Below are 16,049 nucleotides of genomic sequence, written 5' to 3'. Positions count from 1 at the left end.
AGACACCCAAGCAAATTACACTAATTTCTTTATTTCAGCAATACAAGTGTTTTTGCCTGAAAAAAGCACCACATATGATTTAAACAGATGTTTAAAAATAGCTGTTTTACTGAGCTAATAAACACTTATACAAATAAGAAGCTTTCTCTTTACTTAAAATTCCCACAGGTGCCTAAAACATTTGCACAGTACTGTATGCATGAACCAATTTCTATTATTAATGAATTAATTCATTTATCTAACTTCATCTAACAAAACCTGAAATAAAACTTAATGTTTTAGTTTTAGTTAAATGTAACAGGCTCCTCCAATATCCCGTCTAACCATGTTCGTTCCAGTAATCTGCAGCTGCAATTATTATTTATCATTATCTTTTTATAACCTTTAGTTTGGAGTAGCCTCAACACTTTACTCCTGCAACTTTACCCCTTTATCCCAGCAAGAATCAGGTCTCTCTGCCTCTAGGTGTGAACATACCAAACAGAAGAATAGGGCTCTGTAGTAGGGGTGATTGAGGTTTCAATGGGATTGACCTTGAGTAGTAATAAATGTGGGAGTGTTATAACTGGTTTTAACACAAACCAAAAATGTATTTCTATAAATTATTTAATAATATTTAGTGTATAGTTATATTATCTCCGTCTCTCAATTCTGTACAAATGAAGAATAAATGTCAAATCAACTGTAAATATAATATAAACTTAAAAGCGCTTTACAGTGGATGTATTTTGGCTTATTTTCCGAATGATTGTTAAAACACCACGACAAACAAAAATGTGTAAATCACTCACTTTTTTATATTTATTTCAAGTAATATAGCCCAGAAAGTTTTATTTTATTTTTATTCTTTTTATTTGTGCACAAGTAATATAACCACTATTAGTCACAGAAAGTAAGATGATTTATTCCAGATGATACATACAATATAACAGTATTGTATTTATATATTATATTATATTAAACTCATGCAAAAGTTATGTAAGGTTTGATGGTAACATTGTACAATAAAGATCATAAATAACAGTACTAACAACAGTAATAAACACAATTTTTTTCTAATGGTAAAACCCAGTATTACAGGCATTTAAAAACAAGTGAAAGGAATCAAGTGCACAATAACATGAACATTAGTATATTCAATATTAATTTCACAAAGAATTAACTATATAACAAGAATTTGTTTAAATAGTGTGAAATGCATTAGACATTAGATCAGTGCTTCTGCAACAGGCTGTAGACGGCATCATTCTGAATGGGGGTCACATGCAGGTCAGGGATGGTGCAGTACATGTGATAAACATCACTCTGAAAATATGATATTAAACAGAAATTCAGAGATAAAAGTCAGAAAGTCAAGAAAGTCAGAGATAAGCTGAACAATAAATAAGTGGCTTTATGAAATATAGTTTCAGATTAATTAGAAGAAAGGAGGCACATTTTAAACACATCTATAACGTTTGAACTCTTCCTGAAGGCTTTTATGATGCAAGTGAAACACATCTGCAGCACAAATGTGAAACTGGAACCCGTTGTGATGCAGATCTGACCACAAAATGAGCCTGAGTTGTCTGATTTGAGTCTGATAGTGTGACTTTACATCTGACACTCGATATAGTAGCTGATAGGAAGACAGTTTACTCACCTCAGAACATCCTGAGTTTTCTTTTGCTTTGCTGGAACCTGAAAGTAGAGGTTTTAAGGTTATTAACTTGTTCAATAGCCAGTTTAATGCATTAAATACTGATCAGTATTGTAAATAATAAATAAGCATTAAATAAATTAGTTTAAAAATATTTTTTATTACAGTCATTACAAACCATTACCGTTTGTCTATTTGTCTTTAAATTGTCCTCAAAATGTAAAGCTTTGAAATGTAAATGGACAAATAGAGACTTCTAGTTTAATATTAATCACTTGCTCAGTAAACTAATATAACACATGAAAAGCTAAATTACTCAGTTCGTGCATTTTCCCAGTCTGGGCACGATTGGCACGAGTTTCCCATTTCCCAAAATGGGGAAACAATCACCTGATGAGGTTTTGATGTTTTGCAATGTAAAAAGCACATCCATTAGCTCACTTCCTCCAGTTACTCCTGAACAGTGACTGATGTGCAGCTGTAATACTATAAACATGCTGTACTAAAAGCTACTACAATGTGTACTTATGACCAACAAATAATTATTATATTAGATCAGTGAGTGTTACATATAATGAATTCAGTGTTTCCTGTAGTTTTTTTTACACATTTTAACCTCTGTAGATTCTCTTACCTGAGCGTTCAGGTGGAGCTGCTATTGGGGTGATCTCGGAGTATGTCTCAGCCTGTGGATCAAACTGGACAAAAAAAAAAATATTACAGAAAATTGTGAAAGCACAGCATTAAAAAGTGTCACTTATGTTTATAACAAACAAAATAATATTTTACATTTATTTTTAGAGAAGTATCATAAATATTGCTTTAATAGATGATAGATCATCCATCTATCATCATCTAATATTATTCTTTATGATTTAGAAATACAGTTCGTAACCCATAACTTACATTATCACAATTCTTAATGGGTGTTGTATTTCCTGCAGTTGAGAGAGAAAAGCAGCTTTTATTTAGTGTCTCACAGAAGATACATCAAATTATTCAAATAAATCCCTGCTATTCAGCACAAATTATGATCTTATGATGAGTTGTCATAAAAAACATAAAAGTATATTAAACTATATTGCTCCTGTAATATTACACAATGTAATATTTCTGTCAGGCCGAACATTTGTATCCAAATTGGAAAATTTACAGGAGAAGAAAAAAAATAAAAGTCAATTTGCTTAAATTTTGCATCAGAAAATAAAATAGGCAAAAACTGAGATTTTAGGTTTTTAGACACAATTGATATTCTAACAGCTACATTTTAGATGAAGGCTTTTAATAAAACATAAGTAAAATAGGTTTTCAGCTCAATATTTCTTCATTTATTAATTTATTTATTCTGTAAAAGAAAACCAAAATATTTGATGCAAAAAAATATTATATTACTAATTACAGCTTTTTTTTACAGGCAATTAAAAGTGTCACTTTTCTTACAGTTATCTTAAAAAGTTTCTTATATTATATTAATATATCATATAAATATAAAAAATATCTTATATCACAAAGTACCATGCACTCAGTAAATATGATCACCCAGAAGGAATTAGATGTTAGGAATTAAAATGTATTAAAGTTATTAAACATAAATTAAATATTATTAAATATGAGTTAAGGCAGTTATAATAATGATTGTTGTAATGATTACTAATGTCTTAACTGAGACATGCTGTGATAAGTACTGTAAATTAATGTAGTGTTACTGTAAAGTGTTACACATATTCACACATACTCAACATATCTGACCTGTTACTGTATTAATTACCTGATGGCTGGAAAAATACGTCTGCTGGAGAAATCACTGAATATGTTCCAGGAGCTTCTGCACTGGACTGAACAGAAAAAAAAAAAACGTTTGTAAAATTGTCAGAAATGTTAACAAATTCGACGGTTATATTTATTATTTTATATTTCTTATGACAGAAATTGGACTCACTTCCGGAGCACTGACCATAGCTGACATCCATACTAAAAAAAATATAACAGTTTCAGCTGATCTTCGCTTACTGTAAATAAATGTAGTTTTATATTTTCATCAGTACTGGTAGAAAGTGTTCAAATATTTAACATACCTTGGTCTCCAGTTTTTGAGTTGACCTTAAATCTGTTAGGGTAAATATATACAATTAACATTTTCTTAAAAAAGGCACATTTAATTGCATACCTTATTCATTTAGATGACTATATTATAACCATGCATAATTTAACTAAAAGTTTCCAACCTTTTTCTGCTCTGCTGCTTCTCTATAATAAAACACATTCACATTAATGTTTACTAAATACTGCACAATTATTTTCACACAATAGGTTTACAGTGAAACTAGACAAAGCAAGCTGATAAGATCTGTTGTTCTTTACTGTATGAAAGCAGCGTACATCACAAGCTGATGAACTTACTGATAAAACTGCAGAGCACGATAATCATCACTCCACCCAGAAAGACACTGATACCAGTGACTGACACTGCTGTGACTAACAGTAGTCCTGAAAGACAATTATAACAGTATTAAAATGTGAGCCTTTAAATGCACATATTATTATTATTATTATTATTATTATTATTATTTTACAACTTTGCATTTTTATCAACATCTCAGATTAATAGTAGTATTTTTGTTGTATTAATATTCTTACTATACATAAATAAGAATCCATGACAAAACACAGACTGTGACATAAGCTTTATTACATTACCTGACAGCCTTTGCTTGCATTAGTGAATAAAACAGTACGTTTGAAACACTAAAATTAATGAACCACTAAAAAGATTAATAGGGAAATAATGAATAATAGTAAACATTGCATACACTGAATAAATGACGTTTAAAAAACACTTGAACAAAATGTAATTAGGTAATACACAATGCAGAAATCAAGTAAAGTTATGAAGTCTTGAATCCGAGTTAAAGTTACTTAAATGTACAAAAAAGGTAAGTTTTTAAGCATCATTTTTTAGTGTATGTCATATTTACTACAAACCTAAACTAGTTTGTTTCTCCCAAATTAATTAATTCACAATAACAATATACTTTACACACCTCTATGCATGTATAGTCTACTCATTTAATTTATTCAGTTATTTACCTGTTGCGGGTGATTTTTCTCTCTTCCTGGTCCCTGTAGAATCTGGGAATGATAACAAAATTAGTAAAACTCTAAATTGATAAAACAATAATGGTAATATTGCTTTTAATGATTTAGCGCCAGTGATTTGGTGGTTCAGTCAGAACTGGTCATATGGGATTAGACTGATGGTTATCTTTGTGTGTCATTATGTGTATAACACACATTTACATGTACTCAACCTACAATAGGTTTGGGTTTTATGACTAAAAAACTCATAATTCAGTATGCTTAAAAGAAATAAAGATATACAATATCGATATTTTATGAAAACTTTCAGCCTATTGTTAAAAAAATTCTATATAAATTGAACCTACATGATAATTCAGTGACTCATTAAACTGCCCTGGATTATTTAGTTTGAGACGGAAGAGTAAAATCTTTATACCGTTCCTTTGCACATATAAAAAATACAGCCAATTTTCCTTAGATCTTGTTTTTTTTTTTCATATATATTTATCCGTAATTGCGGATAAATATATAACTGGACTTTAGTTAGTGTCACTGAAGCTAAAATAGCACATTTTGGGAGAGAGCAAACTCTGTCATCCCAAAACAAAAACATAATTGAAGTTGGTTGTATGTCGCTATTTTAAGTTTAAAACCTTGAGAGATCTTCACAAAAGATTTTTAGAAGAAAAAACTGAAGAACCCCAAAAAGTACAAATTTTAACAGTGTGGATGCAAAAAATATATGGTTTAGAAAAGCATGGAGAGTGGTGAACTTATATATTTAAACTATGTACTCAATGTCTTGACTTTTTTTTTTTTTTTTGGAAATTCTATTAACTGTCTCTGCATTCATCTGGACTCTTACTGTTTTTTCTCACTTACTACAGACTGAATGACTGGTTTAGTTAAATCACTCACATCTTAACATTTGTGTCTTAACAAACCTATATTTGAAAATATGGTATTTTGGAGTCTCCCCAAAATTTAGTCAGAAGACTAAAAATATACTTGTTTCTCCTTCTAAATGAAATATATGTGTATTGTAATTATGAAGACAAACTCAGTACACAAATCTGCTTTAGATTAGCATTATCGATCATCTAGCATTAGATTAACATTTCACTCACCAGTGATTAAAACCCCTGTGGATGTGGGAATCACAGATGTAGTAAATGTAGTTATGGTTCGTGCTGTTGTCTCATTTTTTGGAGGATCTGTTGGATTCTGCTGAGTGACTTGGGTGATTACAGCTGTAAGAGAGAAGAGAAGAGAGGTTATAACATACGATTAATATGATTTAATGTTATATGTAACCACATCTTACCATCTATACATAAAAACACCCTCATATCAGTCAGACAGTTGTACAAGTGCCAGCATATTAAAGTACTAAACAGTGGACTATATATTTTTAAATATAGTATAAGGATATTTTTAGACAAAAAAAGTTTATAGATACAGTACCAGTCAAATGTTTAATTAGATTAAGGACATGAAAACGATTAAGGGACACATATGGAATTTTGTAATAAAAAGTGTTATTCCTCCACATTAATCCCCTGATCTAAACCTGATGAACTGAGATGGTGATTTGAGGTGATTTAATTGGGATGAGCTGGAGCTTCACAGCATGAAGGAAAAACAGCAGCTATTGTTCAGCACCTCCAGGAACTCCTTCCTTCAAGACGCTGAGAAAACTATTCCAGCTGACTCTCCCTCATGAAGAGACTGAGATTAAAATCTTACCAAGCGTCTGCAGATCTGAACTCAAAGAGAAATGTGCTACTTAGAAGAATCTAAAATATATCTGGTTTAACACTTTTTGTTTTTGTGTTCCTTTATAGCTTTAATATAATCTTAAATATTAAATTTACAATGTAAAAAAAATCATAAAAAAAAAAGAAAACACAATAAATGCGAAGAGGTGTGTCCAATATTTTGACTGGTACTGTACTACAGTAATTAATTCAGTTTAAACAGGAAAATATATTTCTTTATTTAGCCATTTGGTTTGTTTAAAATTTAATTAGTGCTGTAAAGTATTAGTAAAGTGAAGTCTGAAGCAGTAACTCACGGGCTATATCAGGTGCTCTGGTAGAACACGTTGTATTGGGCGCTACAGATGTTGTTGGATCTTTACTTGTGGACTTGTGTGTGGAGGAAACTGGAGGAGCTGCAGGGAGAATTACACAATTTATTTAAGTAAATGTATATAAGTAAAAGTATTATATGTGTAGAGTACTGTGCAAAAGTTTTAGGCACCTGTGGGAATTTTAGTAAAGAAAAAGCTTCTTATCTGTGCAGTAAGTGTTTATTATCTCAGTAAAACACAATACAGCATTATTATAAATACAAACAGCAATTTTAATAAAAGCAGTTACAGCTTTTACAGCCCTGTTTTCCTTAAAACAACATCTCCTAATCTCTCCTCCTAATCTGAGTTGAATAGAGTTATTATTTCTAGTTCTCATCATATTAATCAACACCTGGTTTGGTAAATTGCTGGTAAATGTGGTAAATCAGGTGAGCTGCTGACGGAACTGAACATAATATACACATGCTGGCTGAGGAGCATGCAGGAGAAATCTGGAGTCTACACTTTGTTCTACAGCTTCAGGCTCACAGGATATAACACTTACCTAAAAATGAGACTTTCTTGTTACATTTTAACGTTTTTATGTTTATTTGCATCTGTTCTAAATCATATGTGGTGCTTTTTTCAGGTAAAACCCTAATATTGCTTAGATAAATGGATAAGTGTAGTTTGCTTTGGTGCCTAAAACTTTTGCACAGTACTGTATGGACACTTAACCTACTGGGAACTGAAGGAACAGTTCTACCTGTAGTAGATTTCTGCTGTGTTGTAGAGGGTTGGGTTGGTATAGGAAGGACAACTAACATAAAAAGAGACAAAGTTTAGTAAACACAGTAATATAGCCTGAATTGGTGTGTTAGTGCAAAATCCCCTAAATATTTTAGTTGTATATAATCAGGATACATATCAGTTTGTGTTTATCTTACCTGATATATCGTATTTGTCACTTCTTGGAGAGCGAGTGGACGGGTGAGATTTTAGAGAATAATCACAGCTCACTTCTCTGCTCTTGGCTGAGTGTAGACGCCTGAAAAGATCATTTTTAGAAGCTGTAAAAATACAGTTCAACTTCTCAAAACCAGACTTCTGAGATTCTCCCTTCAGGAACTGCAGATCTCCAGTGTAGAGCTCACATCTAAATTCAGCAATTACTGACCGTGACAGCTGTATTTCACACACAGCTGTAAACTCATCACGTTGAAAATCATATTGTAAACTTATTGTTGGTTTCTGATCTGCAAAGAAATAAACAACAACAATAAATAACGGTCTGCTGACAAGTGAATATAAAATTAAATTAAATTATTATTAAGTTATTAAGAGTTAATAACTAGAGTTATTAAGTTAATTAAGTTATTTTTTTTTTAAAGACTTTTGAGCAGCAGGGCTGACAGAAACTTTGTTTCTTAGATTTGTATGGTGATTTTCTTAGTTATAAACTGTATTTGAGAATGATATATCTGTGAAACAACAGTATTACTAGTATATATCTTTTTTTTTATTGTTTTGGTTAATTTTCTTAGAATTGCCAGATAAGCGTTGTTGACAGCAGTTAATTTATGTATTCCACTGTGTATATATATATATACATATTTTTTTTACATTTCAATTAACGGACTATTTTTTATCGTTTTTTATGAATGTCCACAGAAAGGAAATTAATTAAAATAAAATACCAAATTAGAATTAAATTAATATTTTTCAGAGAAGCCTGTAATGAACAGTTTTTTGGGTACACATTACTCTTTACATATATTCCATATTAATTATGGATTGGTCAGATCTAGGAGATTGAGGACAGTAGTAAATTACACAGTAACACAGAGCTACAATAGAGACACATATCTTACCCAGAATCAACACAGCAACTGGCAGAGAGTGATCAGAAGGTCTAGAACCTGCTGTTGCTTTCTTACTGTAGAAACAAATCATGTTAACCGGTTCAGGTGAACCAGAGCTTCGTCCTGTCCACCACATCAGCTCAGATCCAGTGAGTGAGAGCTGACAGGATGAAGAGAGTGTAGTATTTTCATCCTGACCCTTTGGATAGAAATAACACTGATAGAGAGTTTTATCAGCTCCACAGTCCAGCATTACTGAACCATTCTGTGTGATAACTGCAGGAAACACTGAGAGAAAGGGCTGAGGAAGATCTGCAACAGAGAGAGTCACTGTTAAACACACTGAATCACAATGTCAGATCTGTTATTTTTGTTCTAATCACATTATAAACTGCTACAGATACCTGAAATTAAAACATATACCATTAAAAAGCATCACTGGTGTCACTGAACACCACATTAGCAACACTGTTTAAAACCTAATTCACATTAATTAAAGTAATTAAAGCTCTCAGTCTGCAGATATCTGTCACCTATTAAAGCAGTTTAATTCATTTAGAGCATAAAGTGATAAAAGAGACTCACACTGAGGATGAACCTCCAGAATCAGATGGAGAAAGAGCAGAATGATCAGAGCCATTTCTCCACCAACAGCAGGTGAAGTGAGAGCATTGAGACGCTCGACTCTAACAGCTCACAGAGCTACAGGAAAACCACTTAACTCACTTCTGGTTTATAAACCGAAAAACCCATTTCCCCATTCAGCTCTTCGCTTTGGGTTCTAACCGTCTCACGCACATTATAGATACAGCTGATTTTAAGTTTTATCTCTCCGGTTGTCCTCTGATTTTAATATCACTCTTCATCCTTAGAGCCATGGATATATTACACACAGAGTGATCTATTTTAAGCGTTTATTTATTTTATTGTTGATGATTATGGCTTACAGCCAATGAACACCCAGAAAATTAGAATATTATATAAGACCAATTGGTACTTTTGGCAGTGTGGGCAGTGTGCCAAGTCCTGCTGGAAAATGAAATGAAATCAGCATCTCTATAAAAGTTGTCAGCAGTAGAGGGAAGCATGAAGTGCTGTAAGATTTTGTGGGAAAACAAAACTGCACTGACTTTAGACTTGATAATAAAACACAGTGGATCAACACCAGCAGATGACATGTCTCTCCTATATTCAGTCTCTATACTCGACACTGAATATTTCACGAATATTCATAAAATAGATACATTTCAAATAGTGTGCCAACCACAAAAGCAAAGTTTAAATGGAATATTATCTCTATTATATTTCTTCTTAATTTTAGGCACACATAATTAGGAAAACACACCTAAAACCTGGGAGTTATAAACTGACTATGATACAGATTCTCCATGTTGTATCGTATCTGCATCAGCATCATTCTCCCCTCATGAAGAGATCTAATATCAGTGCTCATATTGTCCACCAGAGGGCGTTACAGCACTGGAATTAATAATTAATTAATATATAAAAAAATGCTTTTATAGATGTAACATAAAAACTTTACAACATTAGAAACAATATTTTTATTAGCTTAATCTATAAAACTTTACAATAAAGGTACTTTAATTAACAGAACTTATGACATTAATTAACAGTACTTTTGACAGAATGTTTCGACAATTTATTAATTGACCCTAATAAAGACAATATTAATTATTACAACATTTTTGACTAATGTCTGAGTTCATTTTTTTTTTACAAAATTCCTAAGCAGTAATATTAAGTAATTTATAATAATGTAATTTAATGCCTTAAAAATCTACATTAATAATTAGTTGATGCATTACTTAACTATTAAGCAATGTTTATTACTGTCATAAACACTGTTTTATACCTTTTATAGCAGCGTATAGACAGTTTACTTTTATGCGTGTATGCATATTTATGATCTATGTGATATGAGTTACTATTTAATGTGTTTAGCAATGTTTCACACTGCTGTATGATATTTCTTTGCAGTAAAGTGGTTATATTTAAATGGCAGCTGATGCATGTTGGCCACAGTAAAATCTAGTAGCTGTGAGCAAACTTTAAAATGCATCTATTTTACAATTAGGCTGTTATATTAACTTGTTAAACTAACATAATAATTCAATTTTATAAGAACATTAAATACATAAATAAATAACCATGCCCAGTTCTTTCAAGGTCAGTACTCTCACTGTAAAATGACCAGTTCCTACCAGAACAGGAAACTTGGTCATGGTAAGATGTGGAGGCTGAAGGCTGCCATGTTCATCTATAGTTCAGTGTGGTCGTTTTACAGAATGTGAACATTAAAACTGCAGCTCTTAGAATAAACCAGCATGCCTCGGCTCATGGTTTCAGCCTGTAAAGCTCACAGCTGGTTACCGGATGCACCTTCTGATAGTCACAGCGCTTTTATTTTTAGAAGAGATAAACATCAAAAAAATAGAGACTCTCTACCTCTCAGGTCCACTTGCAGCTCCCAGACCATTTCTGTTAGTGCCTTGTCATGTCTCCACCTGTATCAAACCTCTCCCAGTGCTGTTGGACATCCTGTCAAAATATGCGGAGTGTGCACAATGCCTGATTGACAACTAAATTCAACTACTAAGTTTTCTGTGTTGGGCAAACCAAATCAATATGTGTATTTATTTGGATTGAATGCAAATGTGAGGCAAAATTCAATTTAGATCATACAACATTTGGGTACAGGCAATTTATTTATTTGTTAAGTTGATAGCAACAATAATGATTTTAACCTCTTCTTAACAACCATAATAATCAAAATCATAGTATGTACATGCAACAAAGCTCTGGAACATGGTTTTCTTTTCTAGTTGCAACATAAAAACTTTACAACAATAGATAAAATATGTATATCAGCTTAATCTGCAAGACTTTGCAATAAAGGTACATTAATTAACAGGACTTATGACAGAATGTCTCGGCAAATTATTAATTGAGCCTAGTTAAGACATTATTATTCATACAGCATTTGTATCTGATGTCTCAATTCATTATTATATTTAGTAATGTATAATAAGGCCTTAAAAAGTACGGACATCCATGATATGAAAAAATACAATTTACAGAGAACCAAATCTACAGCAAAATTTACACTCAGCATCAGAGAAACAGTTGGACCCAGAAGAAAGTGTTGTATTACAATTTATTATTCAAAAAGAAGATCAATAGTTACCAGGAACAATAACTGATTAAATATTTAGGCTATGTGGACGAGCTTTGTCCTGTTGGAATAGCACATGAAGAACAAAGGTTTTGCATGAGTAACAACCTATTTCCATTCTGAGTCACTCCATCACAGTCTGGCATAACCACCCACCAAGTTTCATTCCTGTTTTTAACTATTTTCTTTTTTGTGATGAGTGTGTAATATCTTAAAACATTAAAAAAAATATGTGTTAAAAAAATAATTCGAAAATTACAGATTTCATACTCCCCAGAAATGCTCAGGTATCTGATTTCACAAGTCATGCAGAGTCTAAAAGTATCTTATAGATGATATATTGCAGGGGTCGGCAGTTAAGTTTGGCTGTGGGCCAGATATTTTCCAAGCCATTAAGTGGCAGGTCACATTTTTTTTTTTTTTCTTGTTTTGGAAATGAAGTGTAATGGGATGGATTGCTACAGACTAGTAGCTCTCCAGCCCAGAGGGTTGTTGAACCCAATTGTAGAACAGTTGAATCCAAAGCAGGAAACCCAAGAAAAAAGTAAAAAAAATAAATAAATAAATAAACACACGCTCCTCACACAGGCTCGAACCCGTGTCGTCAGGGTCGTGGTCCAATACATTTCTGCTGCCCCTGCTAGTGAATTGGGACACAGACGGGAAAATAAACGCCCTTATAAAGAGATATGGAGCCCAAGAACGGGCGGAAAAATGAGAACATGTAACAAATGTAACTGTAAACAAAAGCTCACCAGAGAAGCATTTTATTTATTTATTTTTTTCGTTATCGTTCATTATAGTCCAGAAAACCTCACTAGACAGATGTTTCATCGCCTATTGCCGACCCCTGATATATTGAGACATAGGTAACTAAAGCACGTCGTTAGATTCATATTCAAGCAACAAACTCAATCTACACAACTGATCTGTAACTTTTCTACTGAAAAACTTCACACTGAAATACAAATACATTCATCCTCACTATTCTCATCATGTGAAGTGTAATCATAAGTGAGGAGAGTTCATTAACCAGACTGTTTCTATAAAAAATATATATATAAATCAGTCTTCTCTGTGCTGTTCATCATTCAGAGAAATCTGCTCCTGGGTGAAGAGGGTGTAGTTCACCTTTGTGAAAACCGTCTCTTCATCATCTGTAATCAGAAATTCTGAAGATTAATATTTAGATTTTACTCCCTAAATTAAAAATGGAGCATTTTTATGCTTATAAAATAAGTCTGTTTGCACACCCTGTGTTTAAACCATATTATTCTTATATTCTAATTACCGGATTATTTTTATTATTTGCCTGTTTACAGAGCCTATGTTGAAACTGGATTATTCTCAAAAATCGTCATCAGTCTTTGTTTATGATAAGCCCATTTACACATCCTACAGATTATAAATCAGGGCAACTGATTTACTCCACTGATTGATCATTAATTTACATTTCAGTACATTAATAAAGATAAACTCACTGGAAATTGTGCAGAACCAGATGATCAGTCCGATCAGTAGAAGTCCAGCAGTGCCGATACACGGTGCTACAATTCCCCACACTGAAACATAAAGAGAACAGTAAACTTCAGTTCAGTTTTAAAGTAGTGCTCTCAGATGATTAATGAAAATTATGTAAAGTACCAGTCAAAAGTTTGAACACACCTTCTCGTTTAATATACATATATATATTTTTTTTTTCTTACATAGTAAATGAATAGTGAAATGATCCAAACTGTGAAGGAACACATAAGGAATCATGTAGTAACTTAAAAGTGTTAAACAAACCAAAATACTCTGTAAAGAAGCATTTAGGTGCTCTTATTTGGGGAGCTGTTAACTCTGATGAATTTGTTCTGTGCAACAATGAATATTATCTGTGCATACAGCTGTGGTTTTTGGCTGTGTCGGGTGTAAACCAACCTTTACACCTCTCTCTACTAGTTACTGAGAAACAAGGTCACCTATATGATGTCTAGTTTATTTTCAGTTTTTAAACTGTTAAAATTTTTAGGATGTAAACAGTGTTTTTAATAAGCTTCTTGTACACTTTTAAAGTTATTAATGCCTCGTTTTAAATATCAGGGCTCTCCGGATTCTGGCAAGGAGTGGTGGAGCTACTTTAAGCTTGTTAACGGTGTAAAAAGTGATTTATCATGGTAAATTACGCCCCGTGTCACCCAGTCTGAAGGGTGTTTGGACAAACCTTTAAAATTTCTGGATCTCAGAACGCTGTAGGAGAGCGGAGGTGTGCTATTCATCAAAGGTAAGAACTTTTTATCATGTTTTACTACAACAAAAGTCCATTTAACACCAGAGTGTAAATCAGTGTAAGAAGAATTTATTTATTTTTGAAGCATTTCTTTCGGTCCATTTTTCATGAAAATAAAGAAGATGTAAAGAAGACTGCCAGATTCACCTTATATCAAAAAGTGAAAGGTATATAGAATTAAAATCAGCATTTCTAAATATTTCTACCATTTTAAGCACACTGCTACATAGAAGAATTTATTTCATCAATGTTAAATGTTTAGCAATCACTCACTTACCAGCTGTAGACTGAGCTTCAGTCACCAAAGCTGGACCAGAATCTGAAGCTGCAGTTAAACCTGCTAAAGGGGATAAAACTTAAAATGTTTAATCCAGCAACTAAATATGTTTAATGATCATACTCTGACATAAATTGATCATGAAGTGTTTCCTTGGGGGGCAGCTTGGGAACCCACATGCACCTATGCATAAGTTGTGAGGTGATATCTTGTTATCTAATTTGTCTGCTGGGTAGTTAGACTGATTGATAAGCTTATATATCTACTGTGTCCGTAAGTGATCAATTGATTGTAGCCAACCAGAGAGAGCATTCTGCAAAACACACATCTCCAAGGAATGAGGGCATTGGGCTTAAAAGCTGCAATCAAAGGTTTGATGTTGAAATGTATAAGCTTTTGACTGGAGGAAGGGGCACTAAATTGTTAGCTGCGTCTCTTAGCTTTCTATTTAGAACTGTGCACAGATTGGTTAGTTAGTGCTGAGGAGCTTTCTAGTTAGCCAGCCTGATTTGGCCCTCATATGGTAGCTGAATTTTATTATTATGTCATGTAAAGCTCTATAATAATGAAGTTTGTAGCAGTAACTCACAGGCTGTATCAGGTGAATGGGGAGTTGGTGGTTTGGTGGTTATCAGGGGTGTGGAGGAAACTGGAGGAGCTGCAGAGAGAATTACACAATATTTTATACACTGTAGGAACTGAAGGTATGATCTAACTGGCTGTAGATTTTCAATAATGGGGGGTGCACTAAACAAAACAAAAGAAAATCTTACAAAACACTTACAAATCACATTGCATAATACAAAGCAATTACTTACCAGCTGTAGAGTGAACTAAAGCAGAACAGTCTATAATATAATTTAGTCAAAAATGTGTTATATGTTTATATAGCCTATTAAAGAGTGTTACATAGTAAATCTCATGTTGTTACTCACTGGTTGTTGTAGGTTTAGTGGTGAAGATGGTTGTGAAGGAAATTGAAAGAGAGTGTATAAAGAGTGAAAGAGAGTATACAATTAAGCAATAACACACGAGGGGGAGTGCTATAACGTGTATTATTAGCACTGCTGGTTAGGTGCCTGGTTAAGTGGTTATTGGCACTGCTGTGCTGACCTACGGCACACGGCACTCAGCTTGCGGCCTTGTGCCTACAACCAATAAAGTGCCAATATTACACCTTATAACACAAACCTTGAGTGTATTATTGTGATTATACCACAGTTCTGTTTGTAGCTGCGCTGTTTGGTTTGTAAGCGCTGCATCGTTGCTAGGTTACCTGTATGATGTGGAGTAATACATATAGAGCTCTGATTACAGTACATAACCGGCTGGTAACGGCACTCATGGAACACCTCTCAGCCAATCACATTGCAGGGTCGGAACTAACTGTGGTAAAATATTTCATAAAGAGCAATTGTGATAATTTAGTGTTAAATGAAGCAATGTTGTAACCTTTAGCAGCTTTTTCTTCTGTTGTAGTGGGTTGGGTTGGTACAGGAAGCAAAACTAACAATAAAAAAGACACAAAGTTCAGTAAATACAGTAAAACAGTCTGGATTGCTGATTTACTGCAGAATCATTTGAACATAAAAACTGTATATGTTCAGGATACATTTCAGCTTATGTGTAACTTTCATACACATTATATAACATA

General features: G+C 33.0%; 1 protein-coding gene across 1 annotated transcript; it reads right to left on the bottom strand.

Annotated features, from left to right (window-relative positions):
• Positions 1-865: 865 nt before the first annotated feature.
• Positions 866-9,380, bottom strand: LOC125787587 (uncharacterized). The gene is made up of 16 exons (XM_049472006.1): positions 9,239-9,380; positions 8,663-8,965; positions 7,739-8,047; positions 7,558-7,611; positions 6,792-6,890; positions 5,845-5,967; positions 4,727-4,768; positions 4,040-4,126; positions 3,865-3,886; positions 3,715-3,746; positions 3,579-3,610; positions 3,408-3,474; positions 2,546-2,577; positions 2,274-2,337; positions 1,643-1,680; positions 866-1,305 (listed from the first exon to the last, which is right to left on the bottom strand). Exons 1-16 carry the CDS (start codon positions 9,291-9,293, stop codon positions 1,213-1,215), a joined length of 1,452 nt encoding a protein of 483 aa, XP_049327963.1. The 5' UTR covers positions 9,294-9,380; the 3' UTR covers positions 866-1,212.
• Between the last annotated feature and the right edge of the window lie 6,669 nt (positions 9,381-16,049).

Source organism: Astyanax mexicanus, chromosome 24 (assembly GCF_023375975.1).
Source record: "Astyanax mexicanus isolate ESR-SI-001 chromosome 24, AstMex3_surface, whole genome shotgun sequence".
Classification (NCBI taxonomy): Eukaryota; Metazoa; Chordata; class Actinopteri; order Characiformes; family Acestrorhamphidae; genus Astyanax; species Astyanax mexicanus.
The sequence above is the reverse complement of the archived record's forward strand: the minus strand, read 5'-3'. Positions and strand labels throughout refer to the sequence as shown.

Coding starts and splice junctions, on each gene's coding strand:
- LOC125787587 (XM_049472006.1), bottom strand. CDS start 9,293: ATGGCTCTGATCATTCTGCTCTTTCTCCATCTGATTCTGGAGGTTCAT. Junction 6,891..7,557: donor ACAGCAGAAATCTACTACAG/GTAGAACTGTTC, acceptor TTCTCCCTGCAG/CTCCTCCAGTTTCCTCCACA. Junction 3,747..3,864: donor AAGCAGCAGAGCAGAAAAAG/GTTGGAAACTTT, acceptor TTACCCTAACAG/ATTTAAGGTCAACTCAAAAA.